At 49.3% G+C, this 21,719-nt stretch overlaps 1 protein-coding gene across 1 annotated transcript in view; it reads left to right on the top strand.

The window, feature by feature from the left end:
• Nucleotides 1-2,232, top strand: part of UBL3 (ubiquitin like 3) — a 46,885-nt gene extending 44,653 nt beyond the window's left edge. Inside the window, exons 4-5 of the mRNA XM_084761003.1 lie at nt 407-484; nt 766-2,232. Coding sequence (XP_084617129.1) covers nt 407-484; nt 766-818 — 131 coding nt within the window. The 3' untranslated portion in view covers nt 819-2,232. The remainder of the gene's footprint in view (nt 1-406; nt 485-765) is intronic.
• The last annotated feature ends 19,487 nt before the right edge of the window (nt 2,233-21,719 follow it).

Genomic DNA, 21,719 nt, shown 5'->3' on the forward strand with positions numbered 1-21,719 from the left:
TGGCTCCTCCACCTTGTGCTGCCATCAGCCACGTCTGCTGCTTATCAGAGTCAGGTGCACCAGAGAAGTGCCAGCCCCCACCACCTAGGTGACAGCTTCTGGTGCTGCTGCCCTGCCCTCTGGAGTGTACCTGCTGCTGTGACTTGTTGGTGACATCACTGACAACCAGCAATCCGTAGATCTGTGTGGAGCATGACTTGAAAAGCAGGCGTGCAGGGAGGCTGTACAGGACTAGTGCGGCCAGAACTGAGCTTGCTCTCAGATAGAGTCTAGCCAGTGGCGAAGCTGGGAGAACCTTGTAGCTGTCTGCCCCTCTGCTGAAGCCAGCAGCTCGCACGGGCCTGCAGCCCTGGCTACTGATGCACAGAAGGGCGTGTGTGTAACAGGTGTCTCTTCTCTTACACAGCATTAAAACTTCCTTTTGGCAAAACCACAGTGATGCATTTGGTGGCCAGGGAGACCCTGCCAGAGCCCAACTCACAAGGTAAGCCCGCTCCGTAAGCGCCCTCAAGATAAGCATCCATGCCTGCTTCCTCTGAGGCATGCTGATGAGGAGGAAATCTTTATAGTTAAAATCCAACTTGAGCAAGTAACAAGACGGACGGCTTTTGAAGAATGTCAGTATTAAAAGAGCTCATATTTACAGGGTTGGAGTTGTTTAAAGCAAGCTTTGAGCAGCACTCAGGCCTTTTGACCATGCCTCTGCGTCTTGTCTCTCCTCTCGAGACCCAGCATGGCTAACCCGGGCTGGCTTTGTTTCCCCAGGTCAGAGGAACCGGGAGAAGACGGGCGAGAGCAACTGCTGTGTGATCCTGTAGCGCGTCGCCGCAGCATGTGTGTCGGTCTGTTGATGCTGCTTAGACCCAGGAGATTCAACAGTTTCCAGCACCTGTAGGACAGTCGCCTGTACATCCGTGGGACTGAATTGCTCATGCACTGTCATCTCTTCTCACAAAGTAAAAAGAACTGAGAACACTTCTGCTCTGGCCCTTTACTCCTTGGATCGCTCTTGTGTGTGAGCGGGTGAAGTGCACGGTGGTGTCCGGGGGAGCAGCACGTCTGCTGCCACAGACTCGCCACCGGACTCCTCCACGCAAGTCAGAAAGCGAGCGTTGCAAGGACAATTTGCACTAAAAAAAAAAAGTTGTTATTATTTTCCTCATCAGCAGACTCTGCAAGCATTTGTGGTGCCCAGAAGTCCTGTGTGTAGCCCACACTGGAGGACTCTCAGCGTCAGCGAGCACCAGGCCAGTCGGACAGGGAAAATGGGAAGGAATTCTACCAAAGTCAGCCATGGGGGCTGTGCTCACAGACTCGGCATGACTGATGTCCCCACAGCCGATAAGAAGCCATGCCTACTGCTCACAGCCCAGGCAGCACAGGGGGGTGGCAGCGCACCCCTAGCCTTAATGTGGAGGGGCTGTCACTGTGCAGACCCCCTGGGAAGCCCCAGCGGCAGAGCCGACTGTGTGTTTGAATATCAGAAAATGGACCGCTTCCGCCGCGCCTCTCCTCCGTAGCCCTGCCCTGCGCCGCGCTTACTAGAGCGGAGAAGTCTCCAGATACTAATTTTGTGACTTCCTGTAGTTTGCATTGAGAGCCCGTGCCTGCAGTGGCGCTCGGATCCAAGCTGAGCCCTCAGGCACTGGCAGTTAGGAGCACCACTTTTATTTTTACCAATAACGTAAAGATTGATATGCACAGCACTAAAGCATGAGCTCATTTCCTCTAAACCTGTAAAAAAAAAAAAGATTTTCTATTTTTTTTCACTGGGAAGAAATCTTCCTGGATGAAATTACAAATATGTGTAGATTATATTTAATAAAAAGACATAAAATATCTAATTGTAGAGCGCAAATATAGATTGGCGTGTAGCATATAGACCAGTATCCCATATCAGTAACTTTGCCCAGCCTTTTTAGAGATGAAGTTGCAGACTGCGTTGTGTCCTGTGTTTAGTGAGGGCTCGTGGCTCTCACTGCATCACATGTAAATGGTGTCTGCAGTCATCTTTGTTAAATGCAATCAGGTTACTTTATTCATTGTTATTAATGCTTTGATGACAAGGCTTTATATGCAGTAGATCTACGAAAATATTGTTCATACTGATCAGAATTAAATTTGTATAGAGCAGAGTTTTAAAATGAATGTAAATAGCACTAAACCTTTTCTTTCTGCAACCTGTACTTAATAGATTTCTTCTGTAAACTAAATAAAAAAAATGGTAGTGCATTCCGTTGGTGATTTCAAGGTCAATACTTGTTTAAGCATCGTCTCGTTATTCTACAGTTAAGTATCTACTCTCCTGGGTCTTTTAAAATTCATTTACGTGAGCCGCGCATGGTGGTGCACACCTTTAATCCCAGCACTCGGGAGCAGAGGCAGGCAGATCTCTGTGAGTTCGAGGCCAGCGTGGTCTACAAAGTGAGTTCCAGGACTGCACAGAGAAACCCTGTCTTGAAAAAAACAAACAAACAAAAATTCATTCACTCACCACTCTGCTGCTACTTAGGAGTTAAATGGGAGGCGTGGCGACTGGGCTTCTAGAAGACCCCACAGCTGGATAACAAGTGGTTAGCCGTGATGACTGTGTCTTTCTGTAAATCAGACTGCTGGGTCCCAGTTGCTCACGGTCTTCCCAAAGTTAGACTTTCAGTCTCCTGCGATTGCATTCTGGACAGTTAAAATAGTCCCTGCCAGCTTCCTGTAGCCGCTCTCTGTGTCCCCACACTGCACATCTCCCTCTCACGAGACTTCAGTTTAGAGTTGCCTCCTAGGCAGAGCTCACTCAATACCTAATACCGTAGTTGTACCAAATTAAAAAGAATTAAAAACAGAAGTTTTTACACTGAAAACAGCAAAAATTTACTAGTGTAGGAATGAAAATGCTAGTGTATCCCTTAAAAATAAACTTTTTAGAAAAGCCCTGGGGCTGCTGATAGCTAAAGTGGGGTTGATCACACGCAAGGCCAGCATAGCCACTGTGGGTGAGCGAGCGAGCGAGCGAGCGGAGCACAGACCCAGTGGCCCAGCGTGGAGAACCCCGGAGCTCAGTCTCTCACCGCGGCCCAACATAAGCACGCGGCACAGCAGCATGGTGGCAGTCTTTCTGTTAAACCTCAGCATGGCCTCCCTGTTGGATCATTGGCTCTCTCCTCAAGCTCACTTGTATGTGACATCCTCAGTCCGTGGAGAGGCTTTCTCACAGCCAAACAGGCCTCTATACTGCCCAGTGCTGCAGACATTTCTGTCAGCCTGTGCATGGTGAGCAGCATTTAAGATGAAGAGTTGAAATTTTTGTTCACCCGTTGAAAAACAGTTCTTTGCTTTTGAATGACTTCCATTCATACTCCAATCTTGGTATTTCTTATATTTCTCTCTCTCTCTCTCTCTCTCTCTCTCTCTCTCTCTCTCTCTCTCCCCCCCCCCTCCGTTTTCGAGACAGGGTTTCTCTGTGTAGCCCTGGCTGTCCTGGACTAGCTTTGTAGACCAGGCTAGCCTCGAACTCACAGCGACCCTCCTGCCTCTGCCTCCCGAGTGCGCCACCACGCCTGGTGTTCTTTCTCTTTCTACTCTTTTTTTCTTTTGCAGTTTACATTGTGATCATGAATGAGGTCAGCGTGGTGCCCACCCCTCCTGCTGTTGACTTAAGGGAGAGAGCCCTGACCACCCAGAACTTCGGTGCTTCCATCCGCCCTTGTTAGTAGCCGTGGTGGGCACTCCGTTCCCTGTCATGGTGTCCTGCAGGCAGCCACAGTGTCTTGGCACCATTTCCATGCCAAGGTGTACTGGGGTGCTCAGGCACAAGCTCGTAGCATCCGCAGTCTCCTGGTTTTTTCCTCAAAGGGCTGTCACCTTATACCTTACATATAGAGGCCTGTGCTGAAGGGATTGTCAGTAGGACAGAGACAGCAACTACTTCCCTGTCTGTGCAATTTTTAAAATTTTAATTTATTGCTATTTTTTGTTTTTATTTTTCTAAGGCAGGGTTTCTCTGTGTGGCCTTTGCTGTCCTGGACTCACTTTGTAGACCAGGCTGGCCTTGAACTCACAGAGATCCGCCTGCCTCTGCCTCCTGAGTACTGGGATTAAAACCACTACCCAGCTATTTTAAAATACTGCCTTTTCCACAGTACAGCTTTCAAGATATACAGAGTAGACCCAGTAAATAAAAGTTCGGCGAAAGGAGAATCAATCCCATCATCCACTAGTGAGAAAAGAACTGGTGAACGTGCCTTAAATAAATACGTTTTCCAAAATGCCTGCAGATGGGTTGTGTGCAGGCATCTGCGCAGGTGCTGAGCAGGGCTCAGGACGAGGCTGCTACTCTCAGTGGTGGTGATGGTTCCACACTGACTGGTGCTGCCTTTACAAGTGTTTCTTCTCCGCCTTGTTGGGTGTTGGGGAACCTATGGTGCAAACGGAAGAAGCTGCTGGGACCATTGACAGTTGAAGGAAGGCAGGGAACCAGCTCTGCTGAGGGACTGGCGGCCAGAGGAGAGTTGGTGTGGGGATCTTGTGGGGAGCTCTGCAGAGCGGGGAACCCGGCCCCCCTGCCCTCGATGGTCCTTCCCAGAGCAGCTTCGGGATTGGGCTGTGTCTCTCTAGCTTGGTGATATTGCAGAGGACAGCTCCAGGGTCCTGGCTCTTTCAATCTCAGCGTTCAGCTGTTTGATAGGTTTGCTGTAATGACTGCCCTTAAATAAAGCCTCTGCGCCCACGGATGTACATGGCAACCGCATGACAAAGCGCTGTGGGCTGAGCCGGGACATTCACTCTTGGAAAGCAGCAGCTTGCAGAAAGGCTGGAGGGCAGAACGTGGGGTGTCCAGGTAAATGCCGAAAGGAAGCCAGCAATGAGGAAACCCGAGAAATACTCTTCCTGTTGTAGGGTTGTGTGTGTGTGTGTGTGTGTGTGTGTGTGTGTGTGTGTGTGTGTGTGTGTGTGTTTGCGCGCACCCGCCCATCCCAGAGCCAGGGCCATAAGCACTTTTGTTTTTAGCACATCACAAGTGGATGATATTTCAGATCTTTGTTGTTGTTCTTCCTTTGTTGTTGTTTCGGTTTGTTTTTCAAGACAGGCTTTCTCTGTGTAGCCCTGGCTGTCCTGGAACACTCTTTGTAGACCAGACTGGCCTCGAACTCAGAGATCCGCCTGCGTCTGCCTCCCGAGTGCTGGGATTACAAGCATTCACCACCATGCCCGGCCCTAGGTTGTTCTTTAACATTGGCCCAAATGGGTGTGGTGGCCTTTAACCCCGGGCAGATTAGCAAGTGCCAGAGTGGGATGACCTACATAGTGAGTTCGAGTCCAGCCAAGGGCTACATGATAGCGCCCTGCCTCAAAAATGTAAATAAATAAATAAATAAGTAGGTAAGTGGGTACAAAAGAAAATAGGCTCAATGATTGGGGACTTGCTCGGGGTTCACCCCGGCACTGAAGAAAGTGAAAACAAAGTGAGAGATGTGTGTCATGAGGTCTGAATAAAACCCAGTTTCTAATCTAGATTACAGCTGCTGGCTTCTGTCCAGCTCCATGTCAGAAAAGCTGGCAAGGTGCTGTAGTGACGTCATGGTTTGATAACTTAAGATCTTGCTTGGTTCTGATCATCGTTTTGAAGTATTTTATTTTTATTACATGTATTTATTGAGGAGGGGACATGTATAAGCTAGGGAAAACAGTGAGAGTTACTTCTCTCCTTCCACCATGGGTTTCTATTATGGGATGTTCATCGGAGAAGATGACTGACATGAGTTTAAGACAACAGTCATTACTAGCCAGCCAGCCAGTACATTGGATGTTTGGGATTCCAGTACAGCACCGAGCCTTTCTAATGATGAGCCTTTTAAGCACAACAGCCACAACTTGGGTTGACATATGTCAGCTGACAGGAACAGTTCCCCGGAAGTGGAACTACAGAAGCCAGAAAGCAAGGTCGGTAGGGCATGTAGAACCGTTCCCAGAGCTGCGGACTGTGTGGTGCATTAGGGCTCTGTTGCTATCTACGTGCTGTTTCCCGGCCTGAGCGGCATTTCCATCATGGCGTCAGTTGTGCTAAGGGCAGGGAGCCTGTCACAGTTCAAGAACTTTTGTAGGTTTGTGCTCTGGGGTATTTTTTTTTTTCTGGTAAGAGATGTCCCTGGTGATGCCTGGGAACCACTTTGTGCCCATAGAACTAGATCAGGGAACCAAGGCCCATTGCTCAGAATGTCCTGCACTGTCATCACAAAGTAGGCTCATGAGACAGGCTTTAGAGAGAATACGGTGCCTTCCAGCCGGCCAACCATTTGCAGAATTTGTAAAGCCACAGCGTGCATACATTGCCTGTGGCTTTAAATCCATATATATGGATTTTGGATATATAAATAAATAAATAAATAAAATAAATAAAAAACAAAAACAAGTGTCACAGACACCTCTGAGAATAATTTTGGAAAGGCCTGGGGTGGGCTAGCTGGACTTAGGAAAAAAAATATGTGTGTGTGTTTGTGTGTGTGTGTGTGTGTGTGTGTGTGTGTGTGTGTGCCGTGTGAGTGCATGTGTGCACACATTCTCAACCCTGACCGTACTCTAGAATCACATAGTCTTTTAGGATTTAGTATTTCTGAGACAGGATCTTATGTAGCCCAGGTTTACCATGCTTTACACGGCTTCAGGGAATATAACCTAACTAGGGTGATGAGGGAACAAGAAAAGGACAGATACACCTCAGCAAAAGAGAGATGGGGGCAGCTGTGTGTGCTCCGGCGGAGCAGGACCAACCACAGCAGCCTTGAGTCTGCGCTCATTTGTTCATTACAATTAACAGAGGAGGCGGGTGTGTTGTAGGGGAGCAGCCCCAGGCAGCCGCCACCCAGGACAAGGGAGCTTTGGTTACAGTTTCTGCACACAACATGTGCATGCAGACCAGAGGAAGACGTCTCCACCCCTGAGTCTCACCCAGGGATGGCTTTACCAATCCCATAGGTCTGAGGCATTTGGGTCTTTTGACACGACTGTGCCGGTGTCAGCAGCACACTTTCAGTCAGGGCTTTGTCCACTCCCTACACCAGCTAGCCTTGAACTCAGTATGTAGCCAAATATGGCCTTGAGTTCGGATCCTGCCTCTGCCGTGCAAACTCTGGGGTTGTGAACACGGATACCCAGGTTATGCCGTGCTGGGGACCAAAGAACCCAGCAGCAGGTGAATGCTAGGCAAGCACTCTACCGACTGAGCTACATCTGCAGGCCTGAGATGTCTGCCTTTGTATGTTTGCCTGAGTCTCACATTGCTTATATGAAATCTGAATGCTTGTGGCTTGGAATGGATGCCTTTTGTTTTGTTTTGTTGTTGCTTTGATTTGTTTGTTTGTTTCGGGTGGGTTGCAAATGACTGAAAGCTACTACTTAAATAAAAAGAATGCGGGGGTGGGGTGGTGGGGGGCAAGGAGTGCCGGCCTCCCAGGTACCCTCACCATCACGGCTCTGAGACTGCAGGAAATCTCAGGCAACCAGGCCTCCGGTCCACACATTCTCTACCTGGAACCCCTTGGAGCCTCAAAACACTTCCCACTCCCCACACCCTCCCATTTCCCAAATCCTCTGCTGTGGATGAAACGCAGCCTCTCCCAGAAACCTGCCATGGAGTCACACTGCCCATGCAGTGTTCTTTACCCACAGGAGACTGAGGCCTTCGCGGGGGTGGGGGGTGGGGTCGCTAAAAGGTTCTGCAGCTTGAGCTAGCAGTAGTTATTTATTTCAAGAGTCTGATCGATGCTGGGAATCGTCAGTTTGTCAGGCTCTAGGTTAACCAAGGGGCAAGCCTGGCTCAGCACATCCATGAGGCATTCTGTAGGTCAGGTTAGCTTCCTGGACATGCCTGTTAGTGTCTTAGCGGTACTAATGCTATGACGAAACACCATGGCAAGGCAACAAGGCAACTTATAAAAGGAAGCAATAAATTGGGGGCTTGCTTACAGTTTCACGTTAGCCCGTGATCGGGTGGCATGCGGGCAAGTGTGGAGTTTACGTCCTGATCAACATGCAGCACGCAGAAAGGAGGAGACTGGGCCTGGTATGTCGCCCCTAGTGACCCACCTTCTCCAACAAGGCCACGCCTCCTAAGCCTTCCCTAACAGTTCCGCTAATTCAAACTCGTGAGCCCATGGGAGCATTGTCACTCAAACCACCACAGTTAGGTTAATTGGTGGGAAGACCTGTTCACGTGGGTGGCACCATTCCCCAGGCCGGGATCCTGGAGCCCTGGAGAGTGTAAAAAGGAGAAGCCGAGCTGAGCACAACCACTGCTCTGTTGCTCTCCTCTTCCTAACTGGGGATAATGTGGCTGGCTGCTTCAAGCACCTGCTGTCTCAACATCCCCACCATGATGGAGTCCACATTTCCTCCTGTGATTGTGTGTGTGTGTATGTGTGTGTGTGTGTGTGTGTGTGTGTGTGTGTGTGTGTGTGTGTGTGAGAAACTGAGACAAGGCTATGAGGCAGATCTCAAGAAAAACACAGCAAAATAAATATTTAGCACCTTCCATATGCCAGGGGGGAAAATGACATTCTCATCCTGTCTTCAGGCTAGAGTAGAAAAGCACACACACACACACAACTACTGGGCTGGGGCCACCGCTGCCACCAACCTGTCTCCTTTTGTCTTGTGGATTGCTAGAATTAGAACTCAGGTTCTTGTACACTCTGAGCACGTGCGGCACCCCTGAGCTCCATCCCTGCCCACCCTTGTTTGTTCGTATGACGTCATCACTTTCCTCGTTCCCTCCCAGGTTAGGATTGTGCTAGATCTCCACCGCAGGTGGCCTACGGGATCACTCAGAGCTCTCTCTCCTCTCCTCTTGGTAGCCCAGAACTATTACCTAAGCACTGCAGCCTCGGTTAATAAATGCCCTTGCGACCCGAGCCTGGATTCCAAGGTGGATGAAACGGCCTCTGCTCTCAGGAGCTAGCTGTCTAGTGGGCAGCTGGAGGGTAGAGGGCTGAGGGAGCAGCACTTGTGAGAGACCCAGGCTCCCATGAGGATACAGTGGGTGGGCACCGAGCCCTAAGAAAGCCAGGACTGACCCTCTGCTGCCGTCTGAGCTGAATCCCAGGGACAAGTGCAAGGTGCCCATCTGTGTTCTTGGCAGTGTTGTTTACAGGGGTGGGGATGACCCAGCATCTGTTAGTGAACTGACGACAATGGAGGACAGGGGTGTGAATGGGCCTGAAAGGACGAAGGAAGTCCTGACGTAAGCGTCAGCACTGCCAAGTGAAAGGACACTTACGGTAGTAAACACACCAAGGCAGCTAAAATGGCGGCTGTTAGCGGTGAAGGGGGGGAGAGGGAGAGGGTGGTTTGAATGGCTGTGGAGTTGCAGACTGGGAAGAAAAGGTTGAGGAAATTGAGAATGATGGTGGCTATACAGTGTCCTGGATATAGACGCACGCCTGTAATCCCAGCACTCAGGAGGCAGACGCAGGTGGATCTCTGTGAGTTCAAAGCCAGCCTGGTCTAAAAAGTGAGTCCAGGACAGCCAAGTCTACACAGAAAAACTCTGTCTCGAGAAAAACAAACAAACAAACAAACAAACAAAATGTCCTGGATATATGTAAAAAATGCTAATAAAAAATAAAAATGGTCACCTATGTGTTTGTCTTGGTGGCTGTTACATGGCTGTGAAAGGACACTTAGCCAAGGCGAGTCTCATGAAGGAAAGCATTTAACTGGGCACTGGCTTATAGTTTCAGAGCCATAGTCCACTGTCACCCCGGTGGGGTTAGGGTTAGGGTTAGGGGGACAGGCATGGTGCTGCAGAAGGGGCTGAGAGCTGCATTCTGATCTGAGCGAGGAGAGGGGCCATGAAGTGGCCACCCATCTGTGAACTGGCTACCTGATTGGCGACACACTTCCTCCAACAAGGCCACACCTCCTAATCCTTCTAATCCTTTCACACAGCTCCACTCCCTGGTGACTGAGCATTCAAAAGGATGAGGCTCTGTGGGCCACGCTCATTCAAACCATCGCAGCGTTGTGTGTATTTTATCACAGAGTATCAGGGCTAAGGGTGTAGCTCAGAGGCCCGGTGCTTGGCTAGGGGTGGGGGGTGGGGCAGGGGGAGTTGTGGAAATGGAGATGCAGAGGCCCCTACTGTGAGGGAGTGGGCTGGCCAGACATCTACAAGCCCCTCGGCATGGCCAGAGCCTGGAGGGTGTGAGAGCAGGACAGTTAAGAGAGTGGAGTTCAAATAGCTGAGCGGGCGTGGTGGCACCAGCACCCTTGGGAGCCTTGCCAGTGACTGCAGTGACTGGAACCTTCCCCAGTGAACCCTGACAACCATCTTGGCATAGGATTCCCCCACCTCCAAACAAAGTAATTGGGTTTTGTTTTTTGTTTTTTATTTTTGTTTTTCGAGACAGGGTTTCTCTGTGTGTATCCCTGGCTGTCCTGGCCTTGTTTTGTAGACCAGGCTGGCCTCGAACTCACAGCAAACCACCTGCCTCTGCCTCCCCAGTTCTGGGATTAAAGGCGTGTGCCACCACGCCCAGCTCAAGAAAGAGTTTTCTTAAATGTAGCTTTTTTTCCATTTGAAAACAAAAATGAGATGCAATTTTCTGAGCATGTCCTTAGACATAACACAATTCAAGCCTGGAATATTTAAGTGTTCACACACACACACACACACACACACACACACACACACACACACACGCACACATATTCAATACACACACACATATATACACAGATACACACATGTACACATACATATACACACATGCATACACACACACACACAGTGCAGGACTGAATATCAGAGCCCTGAATGACATGCTAATTATGTATGTATGTATGTACGTATGTATGTACGTATGTATGTATGCAACAAGATGGTGTATAATGACACTTACTGACCATCAGTGCTACTTTTAGGTCTTCATTCCAAAAACCTTCCTTTTGTACATATCTACCTAGTCTACTGCTGCCCATGGAGGACATCTGGAAAGGATCGCGTGCCATTGCCCCTGCTTTTGGGATGAGGTGTACTACATACATGAACCCCAATGGCCATTTGTACTGGAAGAAATAACCATTAGGACAGAAAACAGGGTGGTCAGCAGAGGACCAGAGCCATATGTGAAAAGGAAAAGGACAATACTCTAGGACAGAGGATGTGCCCTTCCCAGAGGAGTGGGTGAATACAAAGACCTCAGGGTGAGGAAGATCTTTAAAATTCCAGCGAGATGTCTGGATGGCCCTGGTGACCGCTGTGAAGGGATCTAGCTGGGGACGGTCACGGGATGCATCCAAGAAGTGCAGGGCAGGCAGAGCAGGCAGGCCCTTGTTGGCACTTCTCTTTAGGGTGGAGGGACATCACTGCAGGATGTTTAAGCAGGAAAAATGACACCATCCTGCTGCTCAAAGAAATCTTTGAGGAGTGGTGGTGGGAGCGGGCAAGAGAGGGAGCAGAGAGAACAGCTGGGAGGTTGCTGCCGTCCGCTGTTTGAGACACGGGGGTGACATCGATGGGGACGGAGAGCAAAGGGCTCGGATCAGAGCTTGCCAGTGGGTTAGGCAGATGAAAACAGGGCACAGAGTGAGCAGTGGTTCCTAGCAAGGAGGGGTCGCAGGAACCAGGAGGATGCTGGTACTGCTCGTCGCGACACAGAAGAAGGGGATGGTCCTACTGAGGAGGGCTTGAAAGACTCTATTGTGTGTCATCTTGAGGTGGCGAGGAGACATCTAAGTGGGCCTTTTGATGAGTGGATGACAGACGGAGAGCGCAATCACATGCTACAGAGAGATGAGAACCAAGCCTTAAAGGTCAAGAAATAGAATCAAAAGTCTATTGCCTTGGATGTCAAGAGAGATGCTCAAGATGCTGTTGGTCTGTCTGTCCATCTGTTCCTGTTGCTGTGAAATCACCACGACCAAAGGCAAGCCTACGAGGAGAAGGTTTGTTTGACTGACAGGTCACAGCCTACAACGGAGGGAAAGGGAAGCCAAGGCAGGAATTTGGAGGCAGGAAGTGAAGTAGAGAGCAAGCATGGAGGAATGCTGCGTGCTAGCGTGTTCCTCCTGGTGCACTCAGCTGCCTGTCTTCCTTTTCTTTTCTTTCTTTCTTTCATTTGTTCTTTTCTTGTTTTCTCCTTCTTCTTCTTCTTCTTCTTCTTCTTCTTCTTCTTCTTCTTCTTCTTCTTCTTCTTTTCAAGCCCCTATCTTGAAAAAAGAAAAAGAAAAAGAAAGACATCATTATTCACCGGAACACAGCTGTCTTGACTTGGCTCTGAAATGTCCCCACAGTATGATGCATTGATGTGGCACTGTTTGGGGAGGGTGCGGAACCTCTGAGGCAGGAGGTTATGGCTGACAGAGGTAGGTCCCTGGGAGTGGACTTTTGAGGGCTACCTCCCAGCCCTGCTTCTCACCGGAACTCGTTGTTTTCCGATCTATGAGGCGTCCGCAGGCGCCATGCTGTCTCCACAAACATGGGCCGGAAAGTGTGAGCCGGAACAGACCTTCCCAGCTTCAGGTGCTTTGCTCGGGTGACAGAAATGAGAAAGGCGACTGAGACATAGCCTCTCCATGGTTGACTGGGGTAGAGTTAAGGCTCTGTCCCTCGGCCTTGGGCTTTGACACTTGCTGGCCATTGGCCAGTGGGGTATGGCAAGACATGTAAGTGCATGGTTTTGTTTGGCAATTTGCCCCTGTGTAGCCACTGCCTTGGAATGAGACACCCGAGCCACTTCTGCAGCCAGCCACAGGCCTAGAGACGAGGAACAGACTATTCTAAGCCACCAAGTTGGGGGTGCACATGTAAGAGGGGGTGTTGTTATTCAGCATCCTAACTGACAGTAAAAGTGATTATGGCCACTTTCACAGCTGCTCTCCACTTTATTAAATCTTTTCACTGTGTCGCAGGAACACCTGGGAGTCCCAGCTTTGTCTATCTCAAGGGGACTGTCTCCTCAGCTCACACTTCAACCACTGTCTGCCTGGGCTCCTGCGGTAACCTCCTCTCTGTGAGGTAACCTCCTCTCCGTGAGGTAACCTCCTCTCTGTGAGGTAACCTCCTCTCTGTGATGTAACCTCCTCTCTGTGAGGTAACCTCCTCTCTGTGAGGTAACCTCCTCTCTGTGTTCCTCTCTGTGAGGTAACCCCTCTCTGTGAGGTAACCCCTCTCTGTGAGGTAACCCCTCTCTGAAAGGTAACCTCCTCTCTGTGAGGTAACCTCCTCTCTGGTCACTTGGCTTCAGCTCTCTGCACCAGAGCCAGACTGAACTTCTTTGAAAGAGGCCAGCCTCATTTAGGACAGAGCTTTGAGCCAGCGACCCTCGCCCAGGTGGTGCAGCTCTGCCTATCCCTCCACAGATGGATAACAGGGAGTGGTTCCTCTTAGCCGCTCTACCTCAGGGGGCTACTGTTCCCCAGACAAGGGGATTCCCAGGCGAAGGGTTGAGTGTGCACAGAGCTGGTGACATCAGACCTGCAGGCAGCCAGAAACACCCAGGCCAGGCCACCATTAGGCAACATGCTTGAAAGCAGGTAATCATCGCCAGTGTGTGCTGGCTGGTGTTCTCCAGGGCTGCAGATACAATGTGTGCTCTCCAGCAGACATAGCCACTGTGTGTACTGGCTGCATGCTCTCCCTCAGCTGTAGGCACTCTGTGTGCTGGATGTGTGCCCTTCCTCAAGTTTAGACATACTGTGTGCTGGCTGTGTGCTCTTCCTCAAGTTTAGACATACTGTGTGCTGGCTGTGTGCTCTCCCTCAGGTGTAGATACTGTGTGTGCTGGCTGTGTGGTCTCCTGCAGGTGTAGACAGTCTGTGTGCTGGCTGTGTGTCTCCCTCAGGTTTAGGCACACTGTGTGCTGGTTGTGTGGTCTCCCTCAGGTATAGACAGGCTGTGTGTTCTCCCTCAGGTGTAGATACTGTGTGTGCTGGCTGTGTGGTCTCCTGCAGGTGTAGACACACTGTGTTGCCTGTGTGCTCTCTCACATGTATAAACACCATGGATGCTGCCCCTGGGGCTCTCATACCCTCCGACTTGGAGCCTGGGTAGCCTCTCCAGACCTCATCTCCTCTTTTGTTCCTTTGATTCTAGAAGGGCGCGGGTCCTCCATGTCAGCTCCTCCCTCCCCCACATATGCTGACATGCTGCCCTCCCTCTGGCTTCTTACCCACTCCTTGGGGCTTGGCCTGCATCTCTGGAAGCCCTTCTCCCCCAGATCCGACCACTGGCCTCTTCCCCCTGGTGTCTGAGGATTAGCCCATCCTTGGTCTTTGCTTTCCAGGGAGTCTTCATTCTCCCCAAGAATTGTTCTTTTCCCCTGGAAGAGCAGGGTTCCGTCACTGTCCTCTCCCACTCGAAGCTTCTCGGTGCCTTCCTACCGCTCCTTTTTGGATCTGATGTGCTTGCGCTCATGTGTGTGTTTATGTGCACATGCGTGTGTGCGTGCATGTGTGTGTGTGTGTGTGTGCGCGCGCGTGCGAGCACTTGCGTGGTCAAACTCAAATGTAGTTTCATCTTTTCCTGACAGAGCCTCTGAGATGTGGCGGGAGCCAACTAGGGTAGGCTGGCTCACTGGCAAGTCCCAAGTATCTACCTGTGTCTGTGTCCCCAGTGTTGGTGACAAGTGCGTGTCATTATACCTGGATTTTTTTTTTAACTTGGGTGCTGGGAATCACATTCAGGTCTTCACTGTTTGCACGGCAAGCACTTTGGCACTTACTATGTAACCACAGCTGGCTTTGACCTTGAGGCAGTTCTCCTACTTCGGCGTCCTCAGTGCTGGCTTTTCAGGAGCGGGCTTTTCCTGTTGCTCTTACGATAATGCCGAGCTTGGCTCTTGAGTGCCTTCAAAAGGCCCGAGCGCTAAAGGCTTGGTTTCTATAGTTTTGGCAATATCAGGATACTCAATCTTTAGGAAGTGTGGCCTTGGCTTTGGTTTCTATTGTCGATGTAAAACGCCATCACTAAAGGCAACCTGGGGTGGTGTGGGGTGTTGGGAACGGGCTATACAGCTAATGTTCTTCCATCTTGTCAGAGCCTAGGTTCCTATTTCTCCAGCAGTCTGTCATTTACCAGAAACCAGCTGACCCTGTTGTGGTTCAGCAGTTAGACACCTGTTGTGGTTTATTGTAATGGACGGTCATTCTAAGACCCCCGAGCTCATAGTAAGAGCTACTCTTTTTCTGGCTATAAACTAGCTTTTCCAGTAAGACTACTGGTAAAATCAGATTAAAGGCCAGCTGCCTGCGAGCGGCAGTTCCGGGAACGTTTTCCTGAATAACCAGATCTTTTACAACTTCCCTTTCTCTCTGGAATTTCTCCCTCTTCTGTGATTATGTCAGCTGTAAAGGTAGACACCTGCTGGAGCATTCCAGAGTTAGGTATCCACAGCAAGCCTCGCTTACACAAATACCCATGCCTCCGTGCCTATAAAAACTCTGTGAAATTTTTCAATAAAGGGGGCTTGATCAGAATCCAGACTTGCCCTCATTTCTTTGTGTCTCCTGCCCCATTCACAGGTACCCACTGAAGACCCCACAGGCCAGGTCAGTGGCGGGCAAGGGATTTATTTCCTCTGACAGCTTGTAGTCCTTCATTCAAGAAAGTCAGAGCAGAGGCCTGGAGGCTGGAGCTGATGCAGAGGCCATGGAGGGGTGCTGCTAACTGACTTGCTCAGTTCGTTTTCTTATACACCCAGGACCACCACGCAGGGGTGGCACCCCACCCCCTCCATAGGCCAGATGATTACCTTGGGTCAAGTAGACAGGTGTGCCAGAAGGAAGTCTGATTATTAAGGGCATGTCTCAGAAGAGGCTCCACATCCTTGTGGACTTCCTAAGTGCCAAGAGATGAGCAGCCTGCTCCACACACAGCTCCCACCATGACACTCTGCCTTGCCCCAGTCCCCAAAGCAACAGAGCTGGACTTTGGATTAAAAAAAGATCGGGGGGGGGGGGCTGGAGAGATGGCTCAGAGGTTTAGAGCACTGACTGTTCTTCCAAAAGTCCTGAGTTCAATTCCTAGCAACCTCATGGTGGCTCACAACCATCTATAATGTGATCTGTTGCTCTCGTCTGGAGTGCAGGCGTACATGCAGCAGAACACTGTATAAATAATAAATTAATTAAAAAAGATGTATCCCAGATGAACATTTTCTCATATAAGTTTATTATTTCAAGCCACAGCGATGGAAATATTCAAAATATGCAATCTTGGTGCTGGAGGGATGGCTTAGTGGTTACAAGTGTGCACTCCCTTCTGGGTACCCGAGTTTGGTTCACAGCACCTATACTGGGCCTATACTGCTGGCACCTGCACTCGTATGCACAGATTCACACTCACAGATAAACACGTACACCTAATAAGTAAGTACAACCCAGGTGGGCAGTGCACATTTTTAATCCCAGCACTCCAGAGGCAGAGGCAGATGGATCACTGTGGATCTGAGGCCAGCCTGACCTACTTTGCAAGCTCCAGGACAACCAAGGCTACACGGTGAGACATTTTTTTCAAAAGATAATAATAACTGTTAATGCCTGGCTGCTGTTTGGAGGAAGTCTAGGGTAGAGCCTTGTCCCGGACCGCGGGGTCTTCAATGGGTACCTGTGGAGGGGGCAGACAAGTGTGGGGGGGGACAGGAGACACAAAGAAATGAGGGCAAATCTGGATTCTGATCAAGCCCCCTTTATTGAAAATTTTCACAGATATTTTATAGGCTTGGAGGCATGGGTATTGGTATAAGCAAGGGTTGCTATGAATACCTAACTCTGGAATGCTCCAGTAGGTGTCTACCTTTACAGCTGATATAATCACAGAAGAGGGAGAAATTCCAGAGAGAAAGGGAAGTTGTAAAAGATCTGGTTATTCAGGAAAAAGTTCCCGGAACTGCCGCTCGCAGGCAGCTGGCCTTTAATCTGATTTTACCAGTAGTCTTACTGGAAAAGCTAGGAGTAGCTTGGGGGTCTTAGAATGACCGCCCCCCACAATAAACCACAACAGGTGACTAACTGCCGAACCACGACAGGGTCAGCTGGTTTCTGGTAAATGACAGACTGCTAGAGAAATTAGCCTAAAGGTGTAGGCTCTGACAAGATGGCTGAACATTGGCCATATGGCCTACTGACCCCAACAGGGTCTCTGGGGCTGGATGCAGATGGCTTTCCAGTTCGCTTCATCTCTTGGGTGGCCAGAGCTGACGGCTCAGGCAACCAATCAGGATTGAAAGAGAAAGGAGGAAAGGGGAAAAGAGCCCAAGGCTGCTTCTCTAGGGACTGGCTGTGCTGCAGCTGAGGAGGAGAATTTAAACTGACCTCAATTTTCCTATGGCTGAGGCTGTAAAAGCGGCTACTGGCTAGAAACTGCACCGGGGTAGTAAAAGGAGGCTCTTTGATCTGTAGATAGGCCTCTTTGCAGAGATCTCTAATAAGTTGATATAAACTTAGGCTGGGTAAAAGGCCCTGAGTCTGCTAACTTATTTGTGAATCTGCAGTGAAGTAAGAAATAAGAGAGAGATAGAAAATCACTCACACACACATACATTCAAGAGAAAAGGTAGATGGAATTAGACATCTTGACTTCAACTGAAGTCAGGTTTCCCAGTTTTCAGCACATACATTCAAGAGAAAAGGATCAAGGGAAGAGGTGGATGAAGTCAGGCATCTCGACTTCCACTGAAGTTAAGCTTCTCAATTTTCCCAGCTGTGTTTATTGTAGAAAATTGCACTTATACTTCTGAGAAAAGGGAATTACCTCATAGTCAAGAGAGTACAATTAATCACAAAAACAGATGAATTCTAAAATATAACAGGTTACATGTTTTAAAGCTAAACATTTCTTATCTATGTATCCATTACATAAGTTCATAGTGAGTTCAGAATGACGAAGGTTGACAGGGTCTAAGGTTAATAGGGTCTGAAACTTACAATAGTACACAACTTATCAATTAGAACGGACCTAAGTATACGTTATCCAGCTATCTCTTAGTTCATTATGAGCCCAGGACAATAATTTTATCTGTCTCTTATTCTAAGAAACAGAGTAAATTCAGACATATCTAGGTAGCTTCATTCCACTTAGGTCATGAGAAGTTTAAACAAACTTGCCCGTATTTATGGTGAAAATACCAGGGTTTGTGGTGGCATCTGCAGTGGAGGCTTATCTGAAGCCACAAATCTGCTAGTAGGCTATCCTTAGGCATCTGGAGGTCCACAAAGGTATTTATTGCAGCCATGAACTAACTTTAACTTTTAAAGCTATTTGAATCAAATCAGGAATTCCATAATCTGGGATTAATTCATCTAAATAACAAACAGTACATCTTCAATAAGATCCTGTAGGAAGTTTGCTTGGTCAGAGCTGGTCAGTACCCAGGAAATAACAATTTGCATCAGTGCCAGATGTATTTCCTTTTGTTTTTTTGAGACAGGGTTTCTCTGTGTAATCTTAACTGTCCTAGACTCGCTTTGTAGACTGGGCTGGCCATGAATGTAGTCCTGGCTGTCCTGAACTCGCTTTGTAGACCAAGCTGGCCTTAGACTCACAGTGATCCACCTGCCTCTGTCTCCCTGGGTGCTGGGATTAAAGGCATGTGCCACCATGCCCAGCTCTAATGCCAGATTTTAGAGAGATGCAGCGGTGCACAATTGACAGGGTAGTCAGAGGTTGGAAGCAACTCTGAGGTGCATCATGATACAGACCTTGCAAATATCGGATCACCTCCAGAGATCTCTCATGTCTCCCGGACTTTCCCAAATCGATGGCTCCTGACAGCATGTCAGAGGCTGGAAGCAGTTTGGGGGTGCATTCTGGTCTAAGACCTTGCAAACACCAGATCACTTCCTAGACCGCCCACATGCCTAGTGAGCTCCCTTAACAGGGTGGCTCTTGGCAAATAACAAATCTAACATGGTTCAGATGGCTTTGCCTCTTCTTTCTCTGTACACAGCTACCTGGATGTGTTGCCCTCCGCCCTGCTTTGGGGAGCCATGCCACCACAACCTTTGAGTCTCCTCTTCTACTATTCCACCGAGAATCATCCCTTGACCCTCCCTGTGGTGCTCCTCCTGGGGAGGACTCTCACTGCCTCCTCTCCTACCTGAGCTATTACCTCTGCTTCCCGGATATTTTGCCTAGTGTTCCCCCCTTTCCTCTTAGGCTTAAGGCTGCTGACAAACTAACATGCAGGTCTGTCTTTCATCGCTGGCAATGGGTGAGCGAATTAATGAAACCCATTCATGAACAGACGGAGGCAACGGTGGTCTTTTCTCATGATGGGCAGGCTCGCACGCCCAGCTCCTAATCCAGTGCAGTTCATGAGGGAACGGTGGGCCGGCATGGCCTTAGGAGTGACTAGCAGGCGGCCTGCTGAGCAGAGAGGATTTGAAACGGAAGAATCAAGACCTCATAAGCCATGTGTTTCCTCTCTCTCTCTAGAAATCTGGGTCATTCCTTTGGGCAGTCTTCAAGTCTTCCACTGAAATTCCAGTACTTCTCACCAAGATAAACCCTCAAAGTCTGCATGAAATTTGCAGGGAGCGAGTGAAGTCCAGAGTGGATGTGTACTGTTTGACATGGGCACAGCACTGTCAAGGACCCGGGTGTCTCAGACCCACGGAAGCGAGGCTCAGAGAGATGGCAGAGTCTGCATGCACATGTTGACAGTGCATGCAGAAAATGTCTACTGTATCCTTCTCTCCCACCCCCTGGCCACCTCATTGTTTACAGCCTGATTACTGTTTCCCTACAGTGATAGCTCCTACCAAGAATAACTAAACCCGCCTCCTTCTCTGTGGGCTCTATGTAATAAACTGATGTAGGCATAAGGTTATTGTGTAATTCAAATGCTGATTTCTGTGCCCCCCCCCCATATCTGGTTGCAATCCTTTTTCTGAGAATCTCCTGTCTCAGTGTTGTGTAAACTCTGCTCCCCAATTGTCCTCTGATATGCCAGTAAAGCAGCTTAGAGCCAGTCGCTGAGCAGGGGAGAGAATAAGGCTATTTCCTGCCAACCAGGGGAGGAGGAGTTAAAGGAGGAAGTAGGGGATTCAGCCACGGGCAGAGATCCAGAAGACATCAGGAGAGAGAGAGCTGGAGCAGGGAAGCTACAAGGCGCAAGTATTCCTGGGATGTACACCGGGAGGAAACCAAATTAGCACAGAGGTTTAAGATTAGGTTAATAACTGCTCAGTTCTTGTGCTGTGTTGCTTATTATTAAACAAATATAAAAGACTCAATAATTTGTGTGATAGCTGAGTTAAGAGAGAAACAAACACAGTTTTATAAAGAAAGCTGTGACAACCCTGCCTCTCTGTTTATCTGTATGCACCCACCACACCTCCTTGTCCGCTGTGTGTAATAGCCCCGATCTCCTTGACTGTCTGTCTATCATAACGCCCCCTCCTTGTTCAGCTGTATTCAGTAATCCTGCCTCCCAGTTCAACTTATATAATAAACACACCGAGCTTCTGGGGTGCTGTGGCTTCTCCATCTGAGAGCCCAAACCCTGATCCTAGCCTTTCTGTGTCTGTGCGTCTGTCATTTCTTCTTCGCTCCCTTACTGTCCCGGTTAGGCCAATCTCTAGAGTTTTGCAGAGAATGGAGACGAAGGAAGTGGTGACCGGGAGGCAGGACCCAGGAGGCAGAGGGAGAGCTGGGGAGTCTGAACAGGGCTGGGGCTGAGGTTTAGACCCTGAAAGGGCATCAAAAGTGTCCTTAGATTTGCTGACATTCCAAGCTCTATCTCTTCATTTTTCGTGCCTCACAATCCACCCTCAAATCTTTCACCACCTCTCTCCCCCACCCAAGGAGGAAACACATACACACACACACACACACACAAACAAACAAAAAACAAAAAAACAGGAGAGATGTATGCTCAGTTTCCTTGACAAGTATACTTTATTATAAACGTATTAAATGAGCGTACCTCCCTGACAACCTGACTACCCTAAACAAGAGGGAAAGGAGATTAAGGAAAAAACAAGTGCACCTCCTCCTCGGCTAACCCCTGTGTGGCCGGGTCCACTCCATGCTCCTGCCTCTGCACTGGGACCCTGGGAGGATCAGCCACCCGTGAACCACATTAGCAACTCCAAGGGAAGCTTTGGCGTCTAGGTTGCAAGACTAGACACACGACGTCACTCTTCTTTCAACGTGCCCATGTCCTCAGCACTGTCACAGTTAGCTTCAGATGACACCTTAAACCTAGACTCACCTGGCCAGAGGGAACCTCAGCTGAAGAACTGCCCTGATCAGACCAGCCTATGGCCATGCCTAGGAGCCATTCCCTCCTCCCTTCCTCCCTCCCCCCCCCCCCCCCCCCGCTCCCTCCCTTCCTCCCTCCATTCCTTCCTTTTTCCTTGTTTGTTTTTGGTTTTTCAAAACAGGATTTCCCTGTGTAGCCTTGGCTGTCCAGGACTCGCTTTGCAGACCAGGCTGGCCTCGAACTCACAGCGATCCACCTGCCTCTGACTCCCAAGTGCTGGGATTAGAGGTGTGCACCACCACCACCACCTGACTATTAGCTACCTCTCTTAGACAACCCAGGACCACCTACATGGTTCCACCCATAGTGTGTTGGGTTTTCCTATATCAACTAGCAATTAAGAAAATGCCTCCAGCTGGGCACAAGCCTCACCTGTGGGAAATGTTCCTGGATTCAGAAACAAACGGGGGACGGGGAGCGTCTCCGAACTGCGAGTTTAGCAGTGGAACAGATGACCAATGGCAA

The sequence above is a fragment of the Acomys minous genome (genome assembly GCF_964271855.1).
Source record: "Acomys minous genome assembly, chromosome: 16".
Lineage (NCBI taxonomy): Eukaryota > Metazoa > Chordata > Mammalia > Rodentia > Muridae > Acomys > Acomys minous.